This window comes from Micromys minutus (assembly GCF_963924665.1).
Source record: "Micromys minutus genome assembly, chromosome: 15".
Lineage (NCBI taxonomy): Eukaryota > Metazoa > Chordata > Mammalia > Rodentia > Muridae > Micromys > Micromys minutus.
This window is the reverse complement of record NC_137984.1, coordinates 30,379,558-30,402,395: the sequence shown is the minus strand read 5'-3', so window position 1 is coordinate 30,402,395 and position 22,838 is coordinate 30,379,558. Positions and strand designations below refer to the sequence as shown.

General features: G+C 38.5%; 1 protein-coding gene across 1 annotated transcript in view; it reads left to right on the top strand.

The window, feature by feature from the left end:
• The window catches only part of LOC308430434 (EGF-like and EMI domain-containing protein 1), a gene marked incomplete at both ends in the record, with an annotated part of 682,839 nt that overhangs the window by 511,614 nt on the left and 148,387 nt on the right, over window positions 1-22,838 (top strand). Inside the window, 2 exon segments of the mRNA XM_080929594.1 lie at window positions 204-332; window positions 3,978-4,112. Of these exon segments, the coding sequence (XP_080785720.1) occupies window positions 204-332; window positions 3,978-4,112 (264 nt within the window).

Sequence of the window (22,838 nt, the reverse complement as noted above, 5' to 3'; positions counted from 1 at the left end):
GAGTATGTGGTCTTCTGATGGGGCATGAACAACCTAGCAGTGGCCAACTCCCCAAAGGAGAGTTACTGTATCTCCCTCAACAATCATCAACTGCCTACAACTCCTCAGGTAGGGGTGGGAACTTTGGATTTATATTTTATGAAGTAACGTTGTAGCAATTTCTGGCTCTGAGCTAATCTTTACTTTGTTTCTATACCCTGCAGGATGCCTAAAAGGGTTCTTTGGGAAGAACTGCAAGAGAAAATGCTATTGTGCTAACAATGCCCATTGCCACAGGGTATATGGTGCCTGCATGTGTGACCTAGGACGCTATGGGAGATTCTGCCATCTTAGTAAGTAACAGCTGTGATTGTTCCCTTCATGAAGCACAGTGGCTTAGAATAGTGTGGTGACAGATCAGCCCAAGGTCAAAAGTAAAGTAAAAAAACACATAGTACATCTATTCAGATAGACAAATATTTCATTCTGTTCTGGGGCTCTTTAAATTACAAAATCTGTATTTTGATGGTTAAAACCATTTCCACATTTTACATGTGTTCAATGTTGCATTTAATGTATTTCAGGATTAAGTTAAAATGTTTAGACATTGTTTCAGTAAATACCTGGAACCTTATAGGAGCTAAGTATGAGGAGCCTGGATCATGTCTCTTTTTCTAGTACAAAACACAATTGGCCTTAAAATTCATGCACAGCCCTTCTGCTTGCATTCTGACCATGCACTCAAGAAGACATGATTACCCAAAATTATCTGAATTTGTAAGTTCAGCTCTAGATTCCACAGTTTCTTCCTGGAGTAACTCTGAAAGACCTTTCTCCATCCTGAAAGTACAGATCTCCATCCTGTAAGTGAAGATCTGTGAACCTAAAGTAACCTGAGCCCTTCCTGCTCCTGCCCTGTTGTCTTCCCTCATCTTGTTGCAGATGGACTGGGTCCTCTAGTGTCTTGGGTCTGATTAACCTGCAATGAAAGAATACCATAAAGTGGATGAGTTAAAAATATATATATTTCATTCTCGAATCTGAGGATTCTACAGAGCTTCTCTAGTATAGTGCCTTAGGATAGTGGTTCCTAGATATTGTCAGTCACTACATCCTATTAGAGGACAAGCAAATATATTCTGAGTCTTCTTTACTAAACCACTAATATCATACATCAAAATACTACCTCCCAATCTAATATTATGAGTAAAGTCTCACCTTTAAATAGTGTTGTCTAAAGATATTAAGAGTTCATGATAATTAATTGATGAAGATTTTACCCCTCATACTGCTGTTATTAAGGTACCATGACCTTCTTATAGTTTACAATTTATCCTCAGGTGAATGCTCATAGGATTTACATACTTAAGAAAAGGAATGTCTCTGGAATAAAAAAGCATAATAAATTACAACCACACCAGTAAGAGACCAAGTCATACTAAACTGAGTGTGGATTATGAGAAAAGATTAGGTGTAGCTAAATAAAGAAGAAAGTAGGGGTGCCAATTGTGTGTTCTAGAATATCATGCCTGGAGAGGAAAACTAGTCTGGAAACAAAGATAGTATCATTTTTGCTGTTGGCCCTGAAATGTAGCAAGATATAGCCAATGTGAAGTAATAACTTTTGAATATTACATATGACATTATCAGATGTTTGAGCACAAAAATTAAATCAGTACATCTGGTGAAAAAGTTTGGGAAACTCATTACTCAGTCACAAAATTGACATTCTAATATCTGAATTCTAGCCTCACATATTCATAATCCACTTATCAGCTGCGAAGAGTAAAGACTTGGAAGAAACCCATCAAACATGTTTGTTGTTTGTGGTGAAGGTACTGCTGTTGGTGGTGCTGTATCTGTTTACTGCAGATGGTGGAGATGGTGGTGGTGATGCCGGTTAACATCTTGAATGTTACCCTATTATGAAGAGAACACACACCCTAGCTCTTCTGAATTTTGTTATGGGTGTCACTTACCTGAGGACCTCAAGTCCTATAATTAATCTTTTTTTTTCTAGACACACAAAGTACTAAAAACTGAGTGCCTTAAAATAGAAATCCATTGTTTCTGCTCAGGGAGCATAGAGTTCAGTTTCAAGGTGTCAATCACTTTCTGGTCCTCTAACGATGTTAGATTTGTCCCAGGCCTGTTGTCTCATGTAGGTAGGCCCTTCTCTGGCATCATAGCATCCATTTTTGATGCTTTTACCACAAGCAGTCCTCTGGACAAACCCACACGTCTGTAAGCTCATTATGTGTAGTGTGTTAGAAATGCATCCATATCAAAGCAACCTCATCTTTTTTGTTGTTGTTTTGTTTTGTTTTGTTTTGTTTGTATTTTTTATTACATTTAAGATGTTATCCCCTTTCCTTGTTTCCTCTCTAGAAACTCTCATCCCATCCCTTCTCCCCCTGTTTCCATGAGGGTACTCCCCCACCCACCCACCCACCCACCCATGTTCTCCCACCTCTCTGCCCTGACCTTCCTCTACACTGGGACATCAAGCTTTTATAGAACCAAGGGCTTCTTTTCCCATTGCTACCTATGGAGCTGGAGCCATGAGTTCTTCCATGAGTACTCTTTGGATAGTGATTTAGTCCCTGGGACTAAATATGTATGGTTGGTTAATACTGTTATTCATATGGGGTTGCAAACTCCTTCAGCTTTTTCAGTCCTTTCTCCTCCATCAGGGACCCCGTTCTCAGTTCATTTGTTGGCTTCCAGCACACAGATTCTATCCTTGATGTATTCAGGAAGTCCTGAGAGTAGGACTTCACAATATAGTGAAGATATTTTAACTTGTTGCCTAACAAGCCCCGAGCAGATACCAAATGACCCACAGAGATTGTTTCCACATTTTCTTTTTCTCCAAACTAGTTTCTAAAGTATTGTAGAACAAAGAGATGGGCCTAGAACAAGACAGACCATAGACTTTGGAAGTCTGATGCTGTTCGTAGAATTGAAAGATCATAAAAGGATCACTTGTGATCATAACTGGAACAGATGTTGAAGAGTCCATAGGACCCTATTGATTGGCTTCTAAGATTATTCTCACTGTCCCTGGCAAACAGTACTGGGATTTGTTTGGAGACATCACAACCACCACACTGAACGAACTCTAGTATGCCACTTCCCATCCCTAGGGAGCCCCACAACTCATTGCATTTTCTGCAGGCAACATTACAGGGCAAAGCCTGTCAGGTCACAGCAAATGATTACTGTGAGCCCAGGATCACCTTAAAGCACACTTAATTTAAGAAGACTCTTGGACATTGATAATGGGGAAAAAAAGTAATTATTGGAGCTAACTTTTAGAAAGGGAACTGAGATGTCCTAAGAATTCAGCAGAAAGGGTGGGAAGGAGGAAGCAAGGGAATCCTTGAACTGTGGTATACTATGCTAAACACAAGAGCAGGGTGTTTTCGAGTTAGAATTTCAGCCCTCATTGCATCATCTCTAAAACTCAATGGCCTGGGGAGAATAAAGAAGACAGGGCAAGCAGCTCTTGCCACTGAAGTGGGCAAGATAATATCGCTGTCACATTGGAAGCTTTGTGTAGTCTGTGCTGTGTGAAATTATTTCTGATTACCATATAATGAGGGGGAGTAAGGACAATGGCCAACCTCACATAAGTGCTTGTCCATCATCTCCAGGCTGCAGTGGGATGATGAGGGGGCCTGGCAGCCAAAGCCGTCCTTGGAGAATATTAAGTCCAGACAGCAATAAGCACGTTTGGGAAGCAATCGCTCTCCCAGCATCACTGCCGCCTTTTAAGTAATTCAGGCTTCACTGCTCATGTCCAGTTGCCAAAAAGCAAATGAATTGCCTGATTTCAAAGACATTTGTTCCCTCAATTTTTTTTCTTTTGGCAGTCATGATGATCCCCTTATTCTCCTTATAATCAGCCTCCAAAGAACCTCATGCCTATGCGCTAACAATTTCAAATAAACAAAGCATGGTATTCAGGTGACCAGTTTGCTTCAATCTGCTTGCAGGTTGTCCCAGGGGAACCTATGGAGCTAGCTGTTCTTTGGAATGTCAGTGTGTGGAAGAGAACACCCTGGAATGCAGTGCCAAAAATGGTAGTTGCACCTGCAAATCTGGTTACCAAGGCAACAGATGCCAGGAAGGTACAATCTGATGATGGATTTTTTTTTTTTTTTTTTTTTTTTTTGTGCTTCTCGAACAATAATCATCAGCTTTTGTTCAGCACTATTTGGTCATTAATTAGTTAATCTGAACCAGTGTCCTTGGAGATGGGGAGGCTGTATTGATCTGTTGTAGGTGAGGAAACCGAGACGTGAGTACAATATAATTATTTAACCTTGTTTTCTTGGCTTCTGCTCTTAGAAGTCCCCTTGCCAGCCTGAACAGAAGAAGAAGAAGGAATAACTTAAAATTATACCTGGAAACAATTAATGCTTGCTAACACAGACTCATCAACCAAGGACTTGCTCTCCTTCAGCATGAAAGACTTTTAGTGCTTCTTATCTAAATGTCAATCATCCAAACAAATTTATTAACAGTTTCTTACTACTGAGACCTTAAATATGTCCTGTCATATTTTTTCAAATATCTAGATGTCACATAATTTTAGATAAATCTATAAGCGGGAAACTATCATTCCTTTAATAAAAAATATGTATGGATATGTGTGTGTGTGTGTGTGTGTGTGTGTGTGTGTGTGGTTGCATGTGGAATTTGTGGAAATGTTATTCCAACCTGTCAGCAAGCCATTTCTGGCTTGTAGACTCTACAGGTACTTGTTTATGTTTCTGGTGTCTGGCCACCTTGTCACTGAAGTCCACTGATGCTACTTCTTAAGAAAGTAGTGAACAGCTTTCCTGGAGTTCTTTTTGTTGCCCTGTAGTATCTCTCATCTTCTAATCTAGCACATTCACACATTCCTGTTAGGTTTAATATTGACTGCCTGCTCTGTTCTCTTGCTTGAATCCAGGTTCCATGTAGATAGGATATCTGTTTGTTTCTTCCTGAATTCCTTCATTCCTGCAATAAAGACAGTGATCAGTAGATATTTTCTTAAATCAATATGTGTGTGGGGGTTCATTTTTAAATGCACACAGATAACAAATAAAAGGATGAGAACCAGTGGTAATTTGTGACGTCATTTGAAACCAGAAGACACCTGGCTTCGATGGACACCTCAGTGTTGAGTCCATTCACAAAAGCAGAGGAATTGAAAGTGGTCTTAGTGTCCTGTACCCGCTTATTCACAGAGCCTGTCCTGTGACTACAAAATTGTAGCAGATGAGCAAGCCAAGCAGGCTATTTTGGTGGCTGGACTGTGACTCCGGAAGTAATGAGGAAAGGAGCTTAAAGAAATTTAAGTCCAGTCTCAAACTGATGTGTTTAATACAGGAGTAGGTCTCATGCCACCCTCTGAGTTGCTGCCCTGATTTTAAGTCTTGAGTTACCTTTCTATTCTTGTCCCCATGAGATGTCCCGTTCTGGAAGTCAATGCACAAAGGTATAATACTATGTACACACATCTGGGTAAATTTAATTTATTCTGGCAACATTTCCTGAAAGCAACTGCTGCATATACTTTATTGGAAAAATGCTTCTGAGTTCCCCACTGTGAGAGAAAATGAGTTGAAAGTATATGTAAATCAGCAAAATAGAGAGGTCACCATAATCTCTGCAAAACATACTATTTTTCAATCAGATAACTTTGTCTGATTCTGATATATTTGTCTAGCCACAAAATGAAATTATGAATAAGACTAGAGCATGTGAATGGATCACTGTGATTGGCAGTTGAAATCAAAGCAAAAAGAGCCCTTTAAGAGTCGCGCAAGATGAGAATCGGGTCTGTTCTCTCTCTCTCTGTCTGTCTCTCTCTGTCTCTCTGTCTCTCTGTCTCTCTCTATCTATCTATCTATCTATCTATCTATCTCTCACTCTGTGTGTGTGTGTGTGTGTGTGTGAGTATGTGTGTGTCTAAAGCGCTGCATTAACCCAAGTGCTCTGAGAGCCAGACACATCTTCAAAACTCCTACTCCCAAGCCTGTGTCTGAATTGCACATGAATAGTCAATTAAGCCCTGTTTCAATGGCACAGAATAGCAGAGCCCTGAACAATCAGCACCAAACTCAGTTAGCTTACAGCGATAGCTTCTGACACCAGAAGAGTCGCTTTCTCCCGTGATATAGGGAGAAAATCCACTTAAAGCCTTGTGTCTTGGATAAACGTTTGTATTCTATGTATTTGGACTCCAGATACAGGCAGATCTCTAAGTGTGGAGAACCCAGTGTTCTAGTGACCTATGCCCACCCCTGCCATAGGCTAGTTTTACTATACCTTTGCATACCTTGTACTATCACAATTAAAAATATATCTTGATTTAAATGGTTCCAAAGAAGGCAAGTTGAAGTTAAGAACCACAGGGGGTATCTCAGAACGTGGCCCAATTGGCTCTGAGTGGTCCAAAGTCACTTATGATGGGCGCATTGGAGTCTAAACCTGAAAGACTTGGGATCAACTTTGCTGCTTACAGCTTTCTAACATCAGATACGCCCCATCACCTCTTCAAGACTCATTTTAATAGAAGACAGTATTTTGATTGATGCTTGAGTGGTGTGTGTGTGTGTGTGTGTGTGTGTGTGTGTGTGTGTGTAAATATGATCTTATTATATGACAACTAGCTACAGAGAATATGGCTGTCAACCCAGTTTAGACATTCTCAGAAAATGTAATTTTGCTATTCAGAGACTCTGCCCACAGAAAAACAGACACATCAAAGCTGAGTATGGTGATCTGTGATTTTCTACCATTGCCAAGCATTTAGAGAAGTTTTCCTGTTTTCTCTGTGTTCAGAGGATACTTACTCTGGGGTTTCTAATTGTTGGGATTTGGATAGTGGATTATATGTTGTCTCTAAAGGGCCCATGCACCAATAGTATGTCTTGCCTGTTCTTTTCTATCAATAGTTCAAAGGAATGTAACAAGACAGTACCCAGTTTCTTTTCATCCACCTGAGACAAGTTATAAGGCTCTGCCTTCCTTAGGCTGTCCTAGAGAGAGAATTGAATCTGGATGAGTCAAGTGGAGGCAAGGCTAACATTTGGAGGCAACCTTCTGAGAATTTTTTTACAAATTACACCTTATTTTCATGTTTGTTCTGTGCAAGTGCCTCCAAAGATATATCAAAATGCCTTCCATTGTTATTGTCTGGAAAAGAAAAACACATCACAACACATTTTCAGCAACAGGGGAAAAAAGGGAAAGAAAAAAAGCAGCTACTATGTCTGTGTTTCCAAAGTGATGGACACAGCCACATAGCCCCATGCTGATTTCTTCAGGGAACACTTTTGGAAGTGCTATAAATCCTCAAAAACTATTGAACATTTCTTTCACTGCAGCACTGCATGCACACACACACACACACACACACACACACACACACACACACACCACGCATGCACACCTGGTGGGGGTGGGGGGCGAGAGAGAGAGAGAGAGAGAGAGAGAGAGAGAGAGAGAGAGAGAGAGAGAGAGAGAGAGAGAGAAAGAGAGAGAGAATTTGCCAGCTCACTTAGACAAGAGTGAAAGTGAAACCCGGAACCATCTTTCTCTCTGGGTCTTATTTTACAAGCCTGCCACAGTGGCCTCTGGGAACTGGAATGTCAGTTCTCCTGTGGATTCTGAAAATAGAAGTCATTGCAACAGAAAGTCTGAAAAGTGTGACTGCGCCTCTGCTTACACAGAAAACTCCTGTGCGATGAATACAAGTAATAACGCCAGATGGATGAAGAATGAAGTCAAGAAATGCCCAGCTGTAGAAATGCTGTGTGTTCCTGAACTCCTGCTCAACATGCTGCATGAGGCTATCTGACTAACTGTTGCTGCAATGATATTCCCAGGATTTGGTGGCTTTAAATGATGATTCATTGTTTTTCTTAATTCTGTGGGTTGTCAAGGCTGGTCAACTGGTCTTACTGCTGTTACTAACATATCTCTTTCAACAAGGAAGTCTTTTCAGGACAGACTGGGCTTGGTTGAGCATACCTGCTTTTAAAATCCCTGTTTCTCTCTGACATGCCCCAAGGTTCACCGCAGGTCCACATCACGGCACTGTCAGGATATTCTAAAAAGTCTCCAAAATCAACAAGAGTACAAAACCTAGTCTCAGAAGGCACACTTTATCATTTTTACCCCTTTTTGTTGGTTCTGACACATGCTGAGGCAAGCCAGATTTGGTGGAGAAGACACAGAGATTCTTCTTCCTATTTGGAAGAGAAACAAAATTTCATTGCTGAAGACCCGCAAGCCCTGTGACACAGTTATGTGGAAACTGACGTCACAGAGCACACTCTTTCAGAAGGCACTTTAAAAGATGAATATACTTTGCTCTTATCCAGTTGTAAACTTCCCACGTTTACTACTTTGCTTACGTTTCTTCAGCCATGGCCTGGTAGACTTACATCTTTGGGTAGCTGTCTGTGCCTGATAGTTATCTAGTTTTGATGTGGTTGCTGAGTAAATCCATTAGAGCAAACATCTTTCCTCTCACCTTGCCATATTTATTGTTCTTAAAATTTGAGACTCCTCCCCTTTTTGTCCTGCTGTGCGTGTTGAGTTTAATCCATCAAGACACTACCAAAACTTTAAAGCCCTAAAAGAAAACAACAGAAAAACAAAACAACTTGTAATACTGCCTGTAAATACTTTATTTCCCTTTCTTTAGGGAAAATATTTTCGGCCTGGAATAATTCGGTTACTTCATCTCAAATTTCCACCATGTGTCTGATGAGACAAATCAAATTAGATTCCTTAGATAGTGAAAGAAGACTTCAAAGAGAAAAGAAGGGAGACACAGAGATATAAGAAGGAGCATGCGCATCCCAATTACATCCACTCTTCACACCTCACTGGATCCAGCTCCAGGAAAGCCATCTTGGCCACTGGCCTAATCCTCTATCAGTGGGAATCTGAGGAATGTTTATTAACTGGATGAATGAAATACTAGAGCCCCAGCTTGTAAACCTTGCTGTGGTTCCACTGTGATGTTTCCAGACCCCGATATGATGCCAAATGGCTCTTAAAATCTTCTGACATTAAGCAATTGGCAGCTGCAAGCTGATAGTCATGAGATCAGCACACCCAAGCTCACAAACATCACATATTCAACACCCACAAGTATATTCTCACCTTCACCTTCACTTCTAAAAACCACTTTTCAGGGCCTGTTTGTAAACGTTTTGACCTTTTTAGATCGAACTAATCAGCAAATAGTTCCTACTAATAATTGATTTGTCATTTGGATGGTCTACTTTGTTTTAAAACAAAAATAATAATAACAAAATGGACAAGTCGTTGGGGAGGGTCAGGATGTCTGGGTAGATCACAAAGAACTTCCCGGCAAAGTTAGGATGGTGTTGATTAAAATACACTGTGAAATTCTTAAAGAATTAGTGAGAACATTAAAAAGAGTCTTGCTGAAGTAATTCCAGATTCAAAAATGCAAACCAGAAAGTATTGCTTTATGTATAAACATCCCATATAGGCTTTTATTCTAGAATTCATGTAGAATTCTAATTTATAGGGATCCTTTGTTCCTGATTTAAAAAAAAAAAAAACTGAACTGTTTTGCAACAACTTCTACCTCACCCACCCCAACCAGGGTGGGCATTTTATTACATACCTTTTTTAAAAAAATCTTTATATAAAGGGAAAAATATGAAAAAAGCAAAACAACTTGATGAATAAAAACATTTTCAAACCATTCAATGTCTTGAGAATCAGCAAACGCAAAGATGTCAGACACAACCAAATGTTTCTTTCTCCACAGCAATTGCAGTTCTGATTTTTTAAAGTTGCTGTAAAATAAATTGTATTTAAATAATACATTTCTCATCCTTCCCTGCAGTGAGATGCATTTCCCTTACCAATCTGGTTCTCAGCAGGCGGGCCAGCCTGATGAAGTATCAGCAAAATGTCAGCTCCCACAGAGACATGTGACAGAGGAAACACAGAAGCAGTGACAGCCCTTTCCAACAGCTATTGTGCAAATTCAGCTTTGAATGAGGGAGATGGTGGACAATGAGTATTTCCTCACTTCCTGTTCTTCCCATGGTCAGAAGGAACAAAGGGTTACAGTGCACTTCATGTAAACCCATGAAGTCCTGTGGCTGGGTCTGGATTTAAGTAGATTAGCTTTCATACCTGTGTTCTGATGAAGCTAGTATTCAAGTTAAATTTCATGTTTTTAAGCATATTCCCTTTGAATGGAGCCCTAGCCACTCCCCCACACAATCACCTTTATAATGTCAGACGATCAATTAAAAATTAATCTTCTTCTTACTTTATAAACCTCATTGACCTCTCGATGCCACAAAAATGCAGTCTAAACTCTAGGGTACTAAAGGTTCATTGTTTTAATTACTTTTCTTACTATTGTGACAGACTGTTTGAACAGTGGCAGCAACTTAATGGAGAAAGGAATTAGTTCAGCTCTCAGTTTGAGAGTCCCTCAAACTCTTAGCAGTTCTGAAACAGTTCAAAAGTCCAGAGTTCAAAGTCAGCCTCAGACATTCAAATAACACACTTTGCTGTGAGTACCTGATGTCTAATTTAATTACTGCAGAGTAATGTTCCACTTGACAGAGAGAATCAGGGGTGTGGCAAGTTGGAGCAAAAGGATTCTAAGCAAACAAGCAAACAAACAAACAAACAAAACCCAGAAGGCCAGATGGGCAAAGACTAAATCCTGCATTTCCGTGTTTGATTTAAGTACGTGGTATCTTGACAAGAGTCCCAACAGGCATAGGCTGGCTCTAGGTTACTGGCAGCCCACAGACATTCACATTTGGAGTGTTGCATTCTTCCATGTTTCTAGCATTGAACACTTTGGGGTTCCTATTGCAACATGAGCTACACCTTCATATCATTACGTTTCCTTTCTAATTCTTGCTTCCATTTAACCTACTACAGTTGTCTTGCAAGCAATTCATATACGTCTGCCTTTCATCCCTGTCCTCTAAGCGCTAGGTGCATCTGAACATGTCTTTCTTCATCACTGGTGTGTGTGTGTGTGTGTGTGTGTGTGTGTGTGTGTGTGTAGCATGAATATGCACATGCAAGGGTATCTTGAAGTTGGTTCTTTTCTGCCATTTTATGAGATCCAGGGATACAGCTTAGTTGTTAGCTTGGGTGAAATGCTTTTACCCACTGAGCCATTTTCTGACCCCTCTTATTTTTATGGTTAGAATTCAAGGATTTTATCTATCGCTGTAGGAAAACAAACCAAACCACGAGGTCTTTTCAGTCCATAGTATTAAAAACCAGTGTATTATAATTAGTTGTCTGCTTATTTGTGGTAAGGACTATCACTCATTTTCACATCCCCAGCTCTGGACATGTCAGAGATGCTCAAGAGAGACTTTCTAACTTCTATTAACCAATGTTCTTGACAATGCTGTAAGAAGTCTGGGGTTGAATCTTCATAGCAATAGTCAGTCAAGCAGAAAGAGGCATGATAAATAGAGAGTTGCAGGAACTAAGAAACAGCCAGCGACTTGGACAGAATAAACTCTACTGAATTATGAGTCTTGTTAAGATGCAAAGAGAAAGAGATGGATAGATTCTTAAAACCACAGCCTCTATTCCAACTCTAAAAGTAGTTTTTAAAGGATTAGATAAATAACAGTATCAAAGAGGAGCAAAAATTGTATTCTTGGTTTATTGCCACGCTTTTATTTCTTTATGTGCTTACCGACTAGAAAATAAATGTAACACATTATCAATATGTATATACTAAATAAAAAACTGTGCTATACATCCAGGTCTCTGTACTCAGTACTAACAAAATACTTGTTAAGGCTCCAAGCTGGGACAAAGACTAAGAGAGTTACCAGCTCTCCCAACATCCCTAAGTCCCTACCTGTTGCAGAAAATGAATGGTATCTCCCAACCATTTACTGAACTCTCCAGCCAAGGTAGACTCATGAGTCCCTCCTTTCCCATGCCACTCATTGGGATGTGATGCCGTTCTCATGTCTGAATTTGGTAGTGATATTAAGTCTAGTGTTTTAGTTTACTGTCAAACACTGTAATAAACACCACACAGAGAAAAGAAAGAATTTATTTCATTTTTTAAGCGTATTTTGTTTATTTACATTCTAAATATTGTCCCCTTCCTGGTCTCTCCTCCCTGAGCTCTTTATCCCATGCCCCTTCTCTTTTGCCTCCCACCCACCCAGAAACCTCCTTACCCATATACCCCATCAACAGCATTCCCCTTTTTCTAGAGCATTGAGTCTCTGTAGAGGATTAGGCACATCCTCTCCCACTGAGACCAAACAAGGCAGTCATCTTCTACATATGTGCTGGGGTCAGGGACCCACCCATGTATGCTCTTTGATTGATGAGCTCCCAGTGGTTCAGGTTAGTTGATACTTTTGGTTTTTCTATGGGGCTGCCTTCTTTTATACCATTTGCATGGGCCGAGAAAGAAATTAAGAAAACAACACCCTTCACAATAGCCACAAATAACATAAAATATCTTGATGTAACTTTAACGAAGCAAATGAAAAATCCGTATGACAAGAACTTCAAGTCCCTGGGGAAAAAAAAAAGCAAAAAATACCTCAGGAAATAAAAAGATCTCCCATGCTCATAAATTGGTAGGATTAACATAGTAAAAATAGTCATTTTACCAAAAGTAATGTACAGATTCAATGTAATCCCCAATAAAATTCCAACACAATTCTTCACAGACATAGAACAGTTTTCAACTTCATATGGAAAAACAAAACAAACAAACAAAAAAAAACAGGATAGCAAAAACAGTTCTCAGCAATAAAAGACGTTCTGAGAGAATCACCATCCCTGACCTCAAGCTGTACTACTGAGTAATAGTGATAAAGCCTCATGGTATTGGTACAGAGCAACAACAGGTCAATCCATGGAATAGACTTGAAGACCCAAATAAACCTATACACCTATCAACACTAGATCTTTGATCAAGAAGCCAAAACCATACAGTAAAAAGAAGAAAGCATCTTCAACAAATGGTGCTGGTCTGCCTGGCAGTCTGCATATAGAAGAATGCAAATTCATCCATATTTATCACCTTTTACAAAGCTCAAGTTCAAGTGGTTTATTTCCTTTTAATACTTTTAGGCCATGGTGGTCTATGAGAAAAGTCCTATGGACCTCACCTGGGCAGGAACCTAAGCAAGGACCATGGAGGAACACTAGTATTGGCAAACTCAGTGTGGTATCTTAAACCACCTAGTACTGTCTGCCTAGGAGCAGCACCACCCACAATGGGCTGGGCCCTCCTTGTTGATCATTAACCAGGAGAATGCCTTACTGAAATACCTACAGACAAGATGATAGAGGCATGTTCTCAATTGAGGTTCCTTTTCCAAGAAGACTCTAGCTTGTGCTGAGTTGACAAATATTGAGCCAGGACATGTAACATATGGACAAGGAAGCAAAACCTAAGAAGAGATGAGAAACCTACCTGAAATTAAGTAACTTGTAATTCACCATTAAATGATAGGCATTGTATCCATATGTTTATCCAATAAAATAGCATTCAGTGTTTACTATTATAGCCATATATTGTCAGTCAAGAAAAGATAAAGAAACTTAGTTTCATAAAGCATATAAATAAAAGCTGAACTCTTCTGTTTTGAGCCCCCACATTTGTACATTGCAGTAAAAGACCATTTGGCAAGGCAGGGAGTGTTAGAGAGTTGTTGATTATCACAATCGCCCATGCCACATTTAGTGGATGGATGAATGATGCTTTTGTTTGTCTGTCTGCAACAAGTTCCACTGATTTTCACAGCCTAATCTGACTAGCACACAATGCAATGACAGTTCTGAGTGGGACTTTGAGGTCAGCCAGTCCAACTGGACTCAACTTTATGCCAGATCCACTGCATTCTCAGCTGAATGTAAATGCAGTTCTTCATCTAGAGTAAATAAGATCCTGAATTGCCTCTACCTTCTGTGGATGCCTGATGTTCAAGTCCTCTTTGTTTTCACAGGGCTTCCTAATCTTAACTGTGTTTAAAATTCTCTGATGGTTGGTAAGTATAGCTGGCTAGCTGCCTCCACTAATCCGTGATTATTCCTGAACTGAGTATCTGGCAGAGCACAAAACACATGCTTTTTTTTTTTTTTTTTTTTCCAAAGTGAGCCATCCAGAAGTTTTACTCTAATACACAAACCATTTGCAAGCATCCAGGCACAGAGATTATATTCTCAGTAGAGATCATGGAGTGTGCAGATTGTAATTTTATTTACTTAAGTTTGGGTTTTTCTCTTTACTTACCAGGCATGCGTTATTCTTGCACTATAATGTCCTACTATAAAAATAGAAGAGTCAGCTTAACATAAAAAATTATTTTTTAGGTTGTTATTTATTCCACTATATCTAAATACTGTTCATTTCATTTTACTTTTTCAAAACAAAACAACTTGAAGATTAGTAAGCCATAGATTATGCTGGAAAAATTTTCGGTTCAATGAAAGTTAACGGCATGTCAGATCATAATATCATTAAGCTACATTCTTATCCTCCAATGATACTTGCTTTACATATCACTTATCAAGTGCTATTTACTATATTAAAAAAGATAAGACAATATCTTGCCCTCAAGGATTACATATACAATTCTCTGAGTAAGAAAGGTATATACATTACTTAATTATCTGTAAAAGAAGAAAATATAATGGATGTTCATTTGCAGCTTTGATTCATTCTTCTGAAGAAGAATCCTGAAGGCTTCCTTGAAGAGGTGGTATACCAGCTAAACTTCCAATGCGGAATATAGAATTTGTAGGACAGTCAGGTATGAATGAACATGGTCTCAGGTAAGGCTCCTAGTTAGTAAAGACCCAATGGTGTGAAATGATAGGTTTTTGTAGAAAGTAGTTGGATTTAAACTCAGATGTGATGAGAGATGAAAGAGAAGAGTAAAGGAATGGAATAATGGCTAGTTGGCAAAATGGCAAAATGCTACATTAGTCAATCAAAACCTTGGTGTGCACGTGTGTGCGTGTGTGCATGTCTATGTGTGGGTCTTCAAATATGCAGACTCACATGGTCATGGAGGCCATAGGTCAACATTTGGTATCTTTATTGGTTGTTCATCATCTTACATTTTGAGACAAGGTTTGTCATTTAACCTGGAACTAACCAATAGACTAGACTTTCTGGGAAATAAATTTGATAAATCTGTTTGTCTCTGCGTTGAAATGTTGCCAAGGTCACAGACATTGCTGCCCCATGACTGGTTTTTGGAATGGGAGCTGGGGATCTGAATTCAGATTCTTGTACTCATGAGAACTTTAGTGGCTGAGCCATTGTCTCTCCATCCCAGTAAGTTTCTTTGGAGAATGGCTTAAACGTAAGCTTGACTATTGTGTAGCACGGTATATTATATCTGCTCTGTCATTATTCCTACTTATTCACCTCCATCCAATTCTGAATGTGGATCCTAAGAGATAGGAAGACCTTTGTAGTCATCCTTAATATTTATTGCATATAATAATTACTATTACCACAGTACTGTCAGTGAAAATTATTGAAAACTTAAGAAGAATAGCTGTTTTATTAAACAAGTTTTTAAGCACATTCTTAAAGCACATTCTCCTGTTTGTGTCAACTTAACCTTAGTTGTGGGGAAGAGAAAAATGCTGCTCTCTCTCTCTCTCTCTCTCTCTCTCTCTCTCTCTCTCTCTCTCTCTCTCTCTCTCTCTCTATTCACTCACTTTATATCTTTCTTCACCCTACTCTTACCTTCTACATTGAAAGAAAACTGCAGTATGGTGCAGACTCCGTTATTTATTGTGAGTCTGGAAATATTACCCTGTAGTCTCTCATCTTCAAACATAGATCTGATACGAGTTTATGAATCACCCAGGTTTCCGAATGCATACACAGGGCTCTGAACAGGTTTGATAAACAGTCACTGCAGCTGGTTTAAGGGAATTAATCCATGGAAATCAAAGGACAAAGGAAATATCCTGACTCCAGCTCTCAAGGTTCCCCAGCTCTCAACTTGATAGTGAGTGCCTGCCGCTCCAATCCAGACTACCAGTGTCTTATCTTGGCTTTTGCACTGAGACGTTCTGAGTCATTAGGAATGTGCTTAGCTTGACCTATTCCACTTATATGTAAAATTAAAGTACTAAAGAATTTGTTCTCCTCATGAATTCAGAGTCTAATGGGAATCAGCTAGGCTAGTATATGTTATACTCTTGGAAAGGCATCTGGCCCATAATAAGTTATAAACAATTATAAATTCCAAAGCAGGTACCTGAAAAGCTTAGAATGACATGACTCATTCAACACGTTGAATTGAGGTCTGTTGTGTAAATATGGACCCATGCTAGGTTTCATTTTTTGTCTTGGTACCTGACAGAGACATTTCAGTTCTCTCATATCTTAGAGAGAGCACCATTATGTTACCACTTTCAGGCAGGGAAACTGATATGCAGAAAGGTAAAACAACTTTCCCTGGACAATGGGCAAAGAAGTTAGGACTGAGGTATGAATAGTTTAATACTAATGAATAACACTGACCATTGTGAAGTTCTGGTACACAAATGAGCTTTTCCTGCATAGAAGTTAAAATTGAAAGATGATGAAGGTTTTAAGCCACACAGAAAACAGATGGTAACACTGTGAATCAAAATTATGTGTATTTGCATACATGTACACATGCTTATGGGAGCACACATGTTCACATACATTGTTTGAATGAATAGTTTGAATTACACTGGGCAGGACGTGCATGGGAGCACACATGTTCACATACATTGAATGAATCGTTTGAATTACACTGGGCAGGACGTGCATGCATAAAAATTTGTTGGAAAATAGTATCCTTAGAATTCAAAAGAAAAGTGAGAATCATCAATTTAAATATGACTCTTTCCAGTTTCTGGCTATAAAATACAGGGATTCTGTGGGCATAGATGACTAAATATCTCTGTAGTAAAATGTTGAGTACTTTGGGTACGTGCCCGAGAGAGATCTTTATCTAGATCTTGTAGTAGATAGATTTTCAGCTTTCTGAGGAACCTCCCCACTGACTTCAATAGAAGCTATACCATAAGTTTGCATTCCCACTAGCAATTAATAAGGGGTCACCTCCCACATGTGCTGTCATTGGTATTATTGATTTAGGCCGTTCTGATTGGGATAAGAAAAAATCTTAAAGTAATTTTAGTTTCTGTTTCCTCAGTAGCTAAGGATGCTTAACATTTTAAGAAGTGTTCCTCGGCCATTTCTGTTTAAGTTTTACAATCTCTGATAATTCTATACCCTATTTTTAGTTAGGTTATTTGTTTTCTTGGTGTGAAGTGTTTTCTTTCAGTTTTAAAATATATTCTAGATATAAATATTCTATTAGATGTATAATTGGTAAAGATTTTTTCCCATTCTATAGGCTGCTGTTTTCTTTGAATGCTGGTATCTTTGGCTATGCAGAGTTTTTTAGATGATTGTTGTCCAAACTATTTATTGTTGGTCTCAATGTCTTTGCTATCAGTGTCCTTTTCAAAAAGTACTTTCCTGTTCAGCGACTTCAGGCCTGTTCACTACTTTATCTTATAGCGAGTTCAAGGTATATGGATGCATATTGCTGTTCTTGATTCATTTGATGTTCAGTTTTGTGCAATGTGTGATAGGTATAGATCTATTTTCCTTCTTTTACATACAGCTATTCAGTTTGACCAGCACTATTTTTTGAAGATGTTATCTGTTCTCTAGTATGTATTTTTGGCATCTTTGTAAAAAAATAATGGTGTATGTAGGTCTATGTAGAATAACGTGCTGATTTTTATCGCTGTTTAATTGATCAACAAGTCTGTTTTTATGACAATACATTGCTGTTTTAATTACTATAGTTATAAAATACAGTTTGAAATCTGGGATGCTGGCACCTCTAGCAATTGTTTTATTATTCAGGATTGGTTTTGCTATATTTTATTTTTGTGTGTGCATGTGCATGCATGTGCCTATGTTTCAATATGAAGCTGAAAATTATTTAGTCAAATTCTGTGAAGAATTGTGGATTGTGTTAGAATTGTGTTGGGGTACATTTACACAATAGAACTTTACCCAACAGCTAAGAAGAATGAAAATTTCTAGTAAATAGATGGGGCTAGAAACAATCATCCTGAGTGAGGTAACCCAGACTCCAGAAGGAAAATATTGAATATTTTCTCTTATATGTGGATGTTAACTTTCAGAATTAGATGTGTGTGCTTCAATATAAATAACCACAGAGATTAGATAGCAAATGACAGACCAGGAGGGAGGAGGAGATGCTCCAAAGAAGAGATAATAGACTATAGTATTTTGAAGAGATAAAGCAAAAACTAGAATAGGAGGATTCAATGAGAAGAGAGATGAGAGAGAGTAAAGGAGAGAATACAAAAAGTCTTTGGTAAAACTAGGTAGAAAGTTATGACTATAGAAGCTTACTAAAATATATGTACATATGTAAGAATAATTTAAATAGAGTCACCATATAATGGCATAGACAGTATCTCAGCTTAAAATTGTATGCTACCAAATAGAACCTCCAGTGCCAGGACTGGGTTTTATGTTTGTTGTGACCCTTGGGCCAAAGGGATCCTTCCATTTTACATATCATGTAAGCGCTTGCCAAGGCTGTTGGTAACTCTCCATCCCTGATGGCAAGGGACTGATGCTGAAGACATTACTCATTTACTTCACCAAACATGGAAGAATTGAGTTAGTACCCAACTGGAAACTTTACCCTTGGAAGAAATTTTGCACAGTCCAAAAAAATGAGAAGTAATCATCTATTTCATATAGATACCAACTTCATAATCTACAGTAGAGACCTGCTTGCAGGGATACTGGTATTAGGTGGTGCAATGTAATAGGAATAACGTCTACTTTTTTTTCCACTTTAAGTCATACTCTCTAAGGTGCGATCTATACACCACAGCTAAAGTGGCCAAGAATCTGAGATAAGATTGGTCATGGGCACAGGGAAAATCTACTGTCATTCTGTTAAAAGAATGCAGTGGGCTGGAGAGATGGCTCAGTGGTTAAGAGCACTGACTGTTCTCCTAGATGTCCTCAGTTTAATGCCCAGCAACCACATGGTGGCTCATGACCACCTGTAATGAGATCTGATGTCCTCTTCTGGTGTGTCTGAAGATGGCTATGGTGTACTCACATACATACAATAAATGAATCTTTAAAGAAATATAGCAATATTAATAGCCATAAAATATTCCTAATGGCATATTGCTATTCTCAAAAGTAAAATATTGCTCAAACCTTTGAGAGAAGCTTATTTCTTCCAATAAGTAGTAATTTAAAAAGAGATTTACAACTGGATAGTGTGCATAAAGTGAGAGTCTTTGATGCACTCAGCCCCAAATAGTATGCCTTCATCAAAGACCTCCCCTCAATGCTAGAGATCCATGTGAAAGAGAAGGCAGAATGATTTTAGTCATCAGGGATGGTGGATGACTCCAATGATACAACAGGACTCATACACAAATGAACTCAGACTGTAACAGCACATATAAAGCGTGCACCAGTTCAAGTCAGAAAAAAATTCATAGCACTGAGAATGGGAAGGGAATACAAAGTCCCACCTCTCACTAAGAAGTATTTACAGTTAGTGATGGCTACAAAAAGGATAATCCATTTTTTCCAATTGACTGTCGGTGATACTGAGTTTATTGTAGCCACACTCCAGGGCAGGGCTCATACCCAGAAATAGTTAGCCAGTGTAAGTGGATTCATTGTTGTTTTGTTTTGTGTACACAATTTTTGTTTCATTTCGCCTTCTCTTTATACATATTTCTCTCTCACACTCTCTCATCTGTTTGCTTTACTATATATGGGAGCATGTTATGTTTTGCTTGTTTTTGCTTTTGTTTTTGGAGAGAGAGAGAGAGAGAGAGAGAGAGAGAGAGAGAGAGAGAGAGAGAGAGAGAGAGAGAGAGAGAGAGAGAGAATACATGTGAGCTGAGAGGGGGACAGGATCTGAAAGGAGTTGGGGGAGGAGAACGACTGTGGTCATACTACATTGCCTGAAACAAAAATTTTAGATAAGATTTTACAGAAAGAAGTTGGGATATGCAAACCACTAACATGAAAATGGGCTTGGCAGGATGACTGATGTAAGTGAGAAACTACTGGGTTAACTAAAAGAGTGAAGAGAATCCACCAAGGGCCTGGTATCGGCCAGGATGTATAAAATAGAAAATCAGTGAAAAACACTCAAATTGACTTGGAGAAGAGGCAAAAATATGACCAACTTAGAGCTATATATGGCCTGCAGATGTGCCGTGGGTTGCTCAAAAAATTTTAAAACTAAATAATTGAGCATTTTAAAGATCAGAATGCATATGCATACTAAACTCACATTCCTGAGTGGAATACATCACTGTTTTTATGAGCTCCTAATTTCCCAGATAAGGCGGGGCCTTTCCAGGTGATTTATACCACGAAGTTTTCATCTGGTCAGACTTATCTGCTCTTTCTTTGTGTGAGCCGGGTGGTCTTGGAGACCTCTAGTCGTGGCTCTTGGTTTAGAAAATGTGAAGAAGAAATAGAAATGTTCAGAGACATGATTCAGAATAGAATGTCTTTCAAGAAAAAGAAAACATAACTGCATAACTGTAATCTTAAATACTATTTAGGAAAGGAATAGGAGACCTGGAAAATTTGAAATTAGTGTATGTTGATGCATATGGAGTGCAGGCTTGGATAATAAATACAAACATACAGAATTAAATGAATGAATGAATGAATGAATGAATGAATGAATGAACAGTGGAGAGATTAAGGCAGCACCTGTAGATAGTCAGGTCTTTCGGGAAACAGGATGGTAAAGAGCAAGTGAAGCATCCCTTCTCCTCTGCCAGCACAAGGCTCTTTGCATATGCAAGATGCATTAGTTCTCCTGGTCCTCTGCCAATGTTATCTCTCTATCAAAAGTTCTGAAAACTCATTCTCTCCTGCTCCAGAAGCTAAGGCCAAACTGTTTATAGAAAGAAAGACTCAGAAGTCACCAGAGTTACTGAAATAAAATCAAGCAATTGGAAACTGGTTTGACATAAGACATATAAAAATACATTGAAATGTGTTGATATAGTTCTAGTTGCAACTGTTTTTTAAGCTCCAATAAATATTATGAATTTCAGTTCAACTTTGCTCCCAACACATGCAATATTATATTATATTTTCTAAGTCATGCATTTTTTAATGATATGATAATACCTCTTCAAATTTAAGAGGCCTGGTGTTGAAGAAATTACTTGGCAGTTAAGAGTACTTGCTGCTCTTGCAGAAGACCTGAGTTCATTTCCTAGCACTCATATCAGACAGCTCACAACCACCTATAACTCCAGGTCCAAGGGATCTCATGCTATCTTCTAGCTTCTGTGGTCACTTGCTTTCACACGTGCACATCTTCACACACAGCTATTCAGAAAACTAAAAACAAAAATAAAGCTTTAAAAAATGTAGGACTGTCTCAACCCCGATAGCATAACAATGTATAAAACCATATTTGTAATTTTCTAACATAGTCTATTGTCTACAAATGCATTAAAAAATGCTTGGAACCATATTACAAAAAACAATCTGTCTCTTAGGCACAAAGAGAGTTAGAGAGGGAAAGGGAAAAAATCAGAATAAATATATGTATTTAATCAATTTCAAACTGTTTGAAGTAGCTCAGTTTTAAATGCCTGATTGATTATTGTCGGTATTTCTAAGTCAGAATAAAGAATGTGTTGGTGTTGGAGACAGTAGTGAAACTCAGCCTGAGAGAGCTGTATTTGCTTCTCTTTTTGCAGTAAAAGTTACAGACCCAAAAATCTAGGGAAAAAAATTCTTCTGCTATTTTAAGATGCTGTGGATCTAAGGAAGTGGTGTGTGTGTGTGTGTGTGTGTGTGTGTGTGTGTGTGCCATCATTAATCTACTCTCAGAAAAGAGAGAAGAGAAGAAGAAGGCAGAAGGCCAGTTATTGGGCATTACTTCAGCACAGCAAAGAGGAGATCAGACTTCTTATATTCTGCCTTTGTGAAAAGAGCCACATAGTTAAATGCTCTGCAAGCTTCCCTTGCAGCTTTTCCACACTAGAGGTGATGACTTCATGGCGTTCTTGAAACTGCTTACATATTTCCACAAGGATACCCTTCGTTAGCATCTAAAATGTATTTTCTCCTGTGAATTCACTTTTAATTTCTATGTTCTAACTTATCTTTAAGACACTATAAATGGTAATATAAGCGTGTCAGCATGTCCATAGAGAGAACACATAGAGGTTTGTATTTTACAGAGATTGCCTGTCCTGTAAGTAATGATAAAACTTTGGCTAAAACTGACTAATTTGTATATCTGTAGTGACACCGGGGCAAGGAATAGCTCTTTCCTTATTACTAAGTGTCTCCATATCTAGTGTCCTTTTTAACTTGAAAGTTTTTCTAAGAAAAATATCCACATCAATGCTATAGTCTGATGGAAGAGTAAAGAAGTGAGTTCTCATTACCTTTAGCCATTCACGTTGTTATTGTCCTCAAATTTGAATTATTAAAAAATGTACAGTCTTGCATCTCGATATGGAAACTTACATACATTGTCTCGTCTGTTCTTCTATGCTAGAGACTTAGAAATCAAAAGTAAAACTTTCTAATAACACAAAAAAAAAAAAGTCCTGTATGCCATGACAGGCCACGCACTTAATCTTCAAAGACACTATCTACTTGACAAGAGAGTAAAACATCCTAGTCATCTGTTCAGAGATAAATTTTCAAATTTTAGAAATTTTATTAGTCCCTGGAAAGGCCTTTAAAACTTTGCAAAGAATGT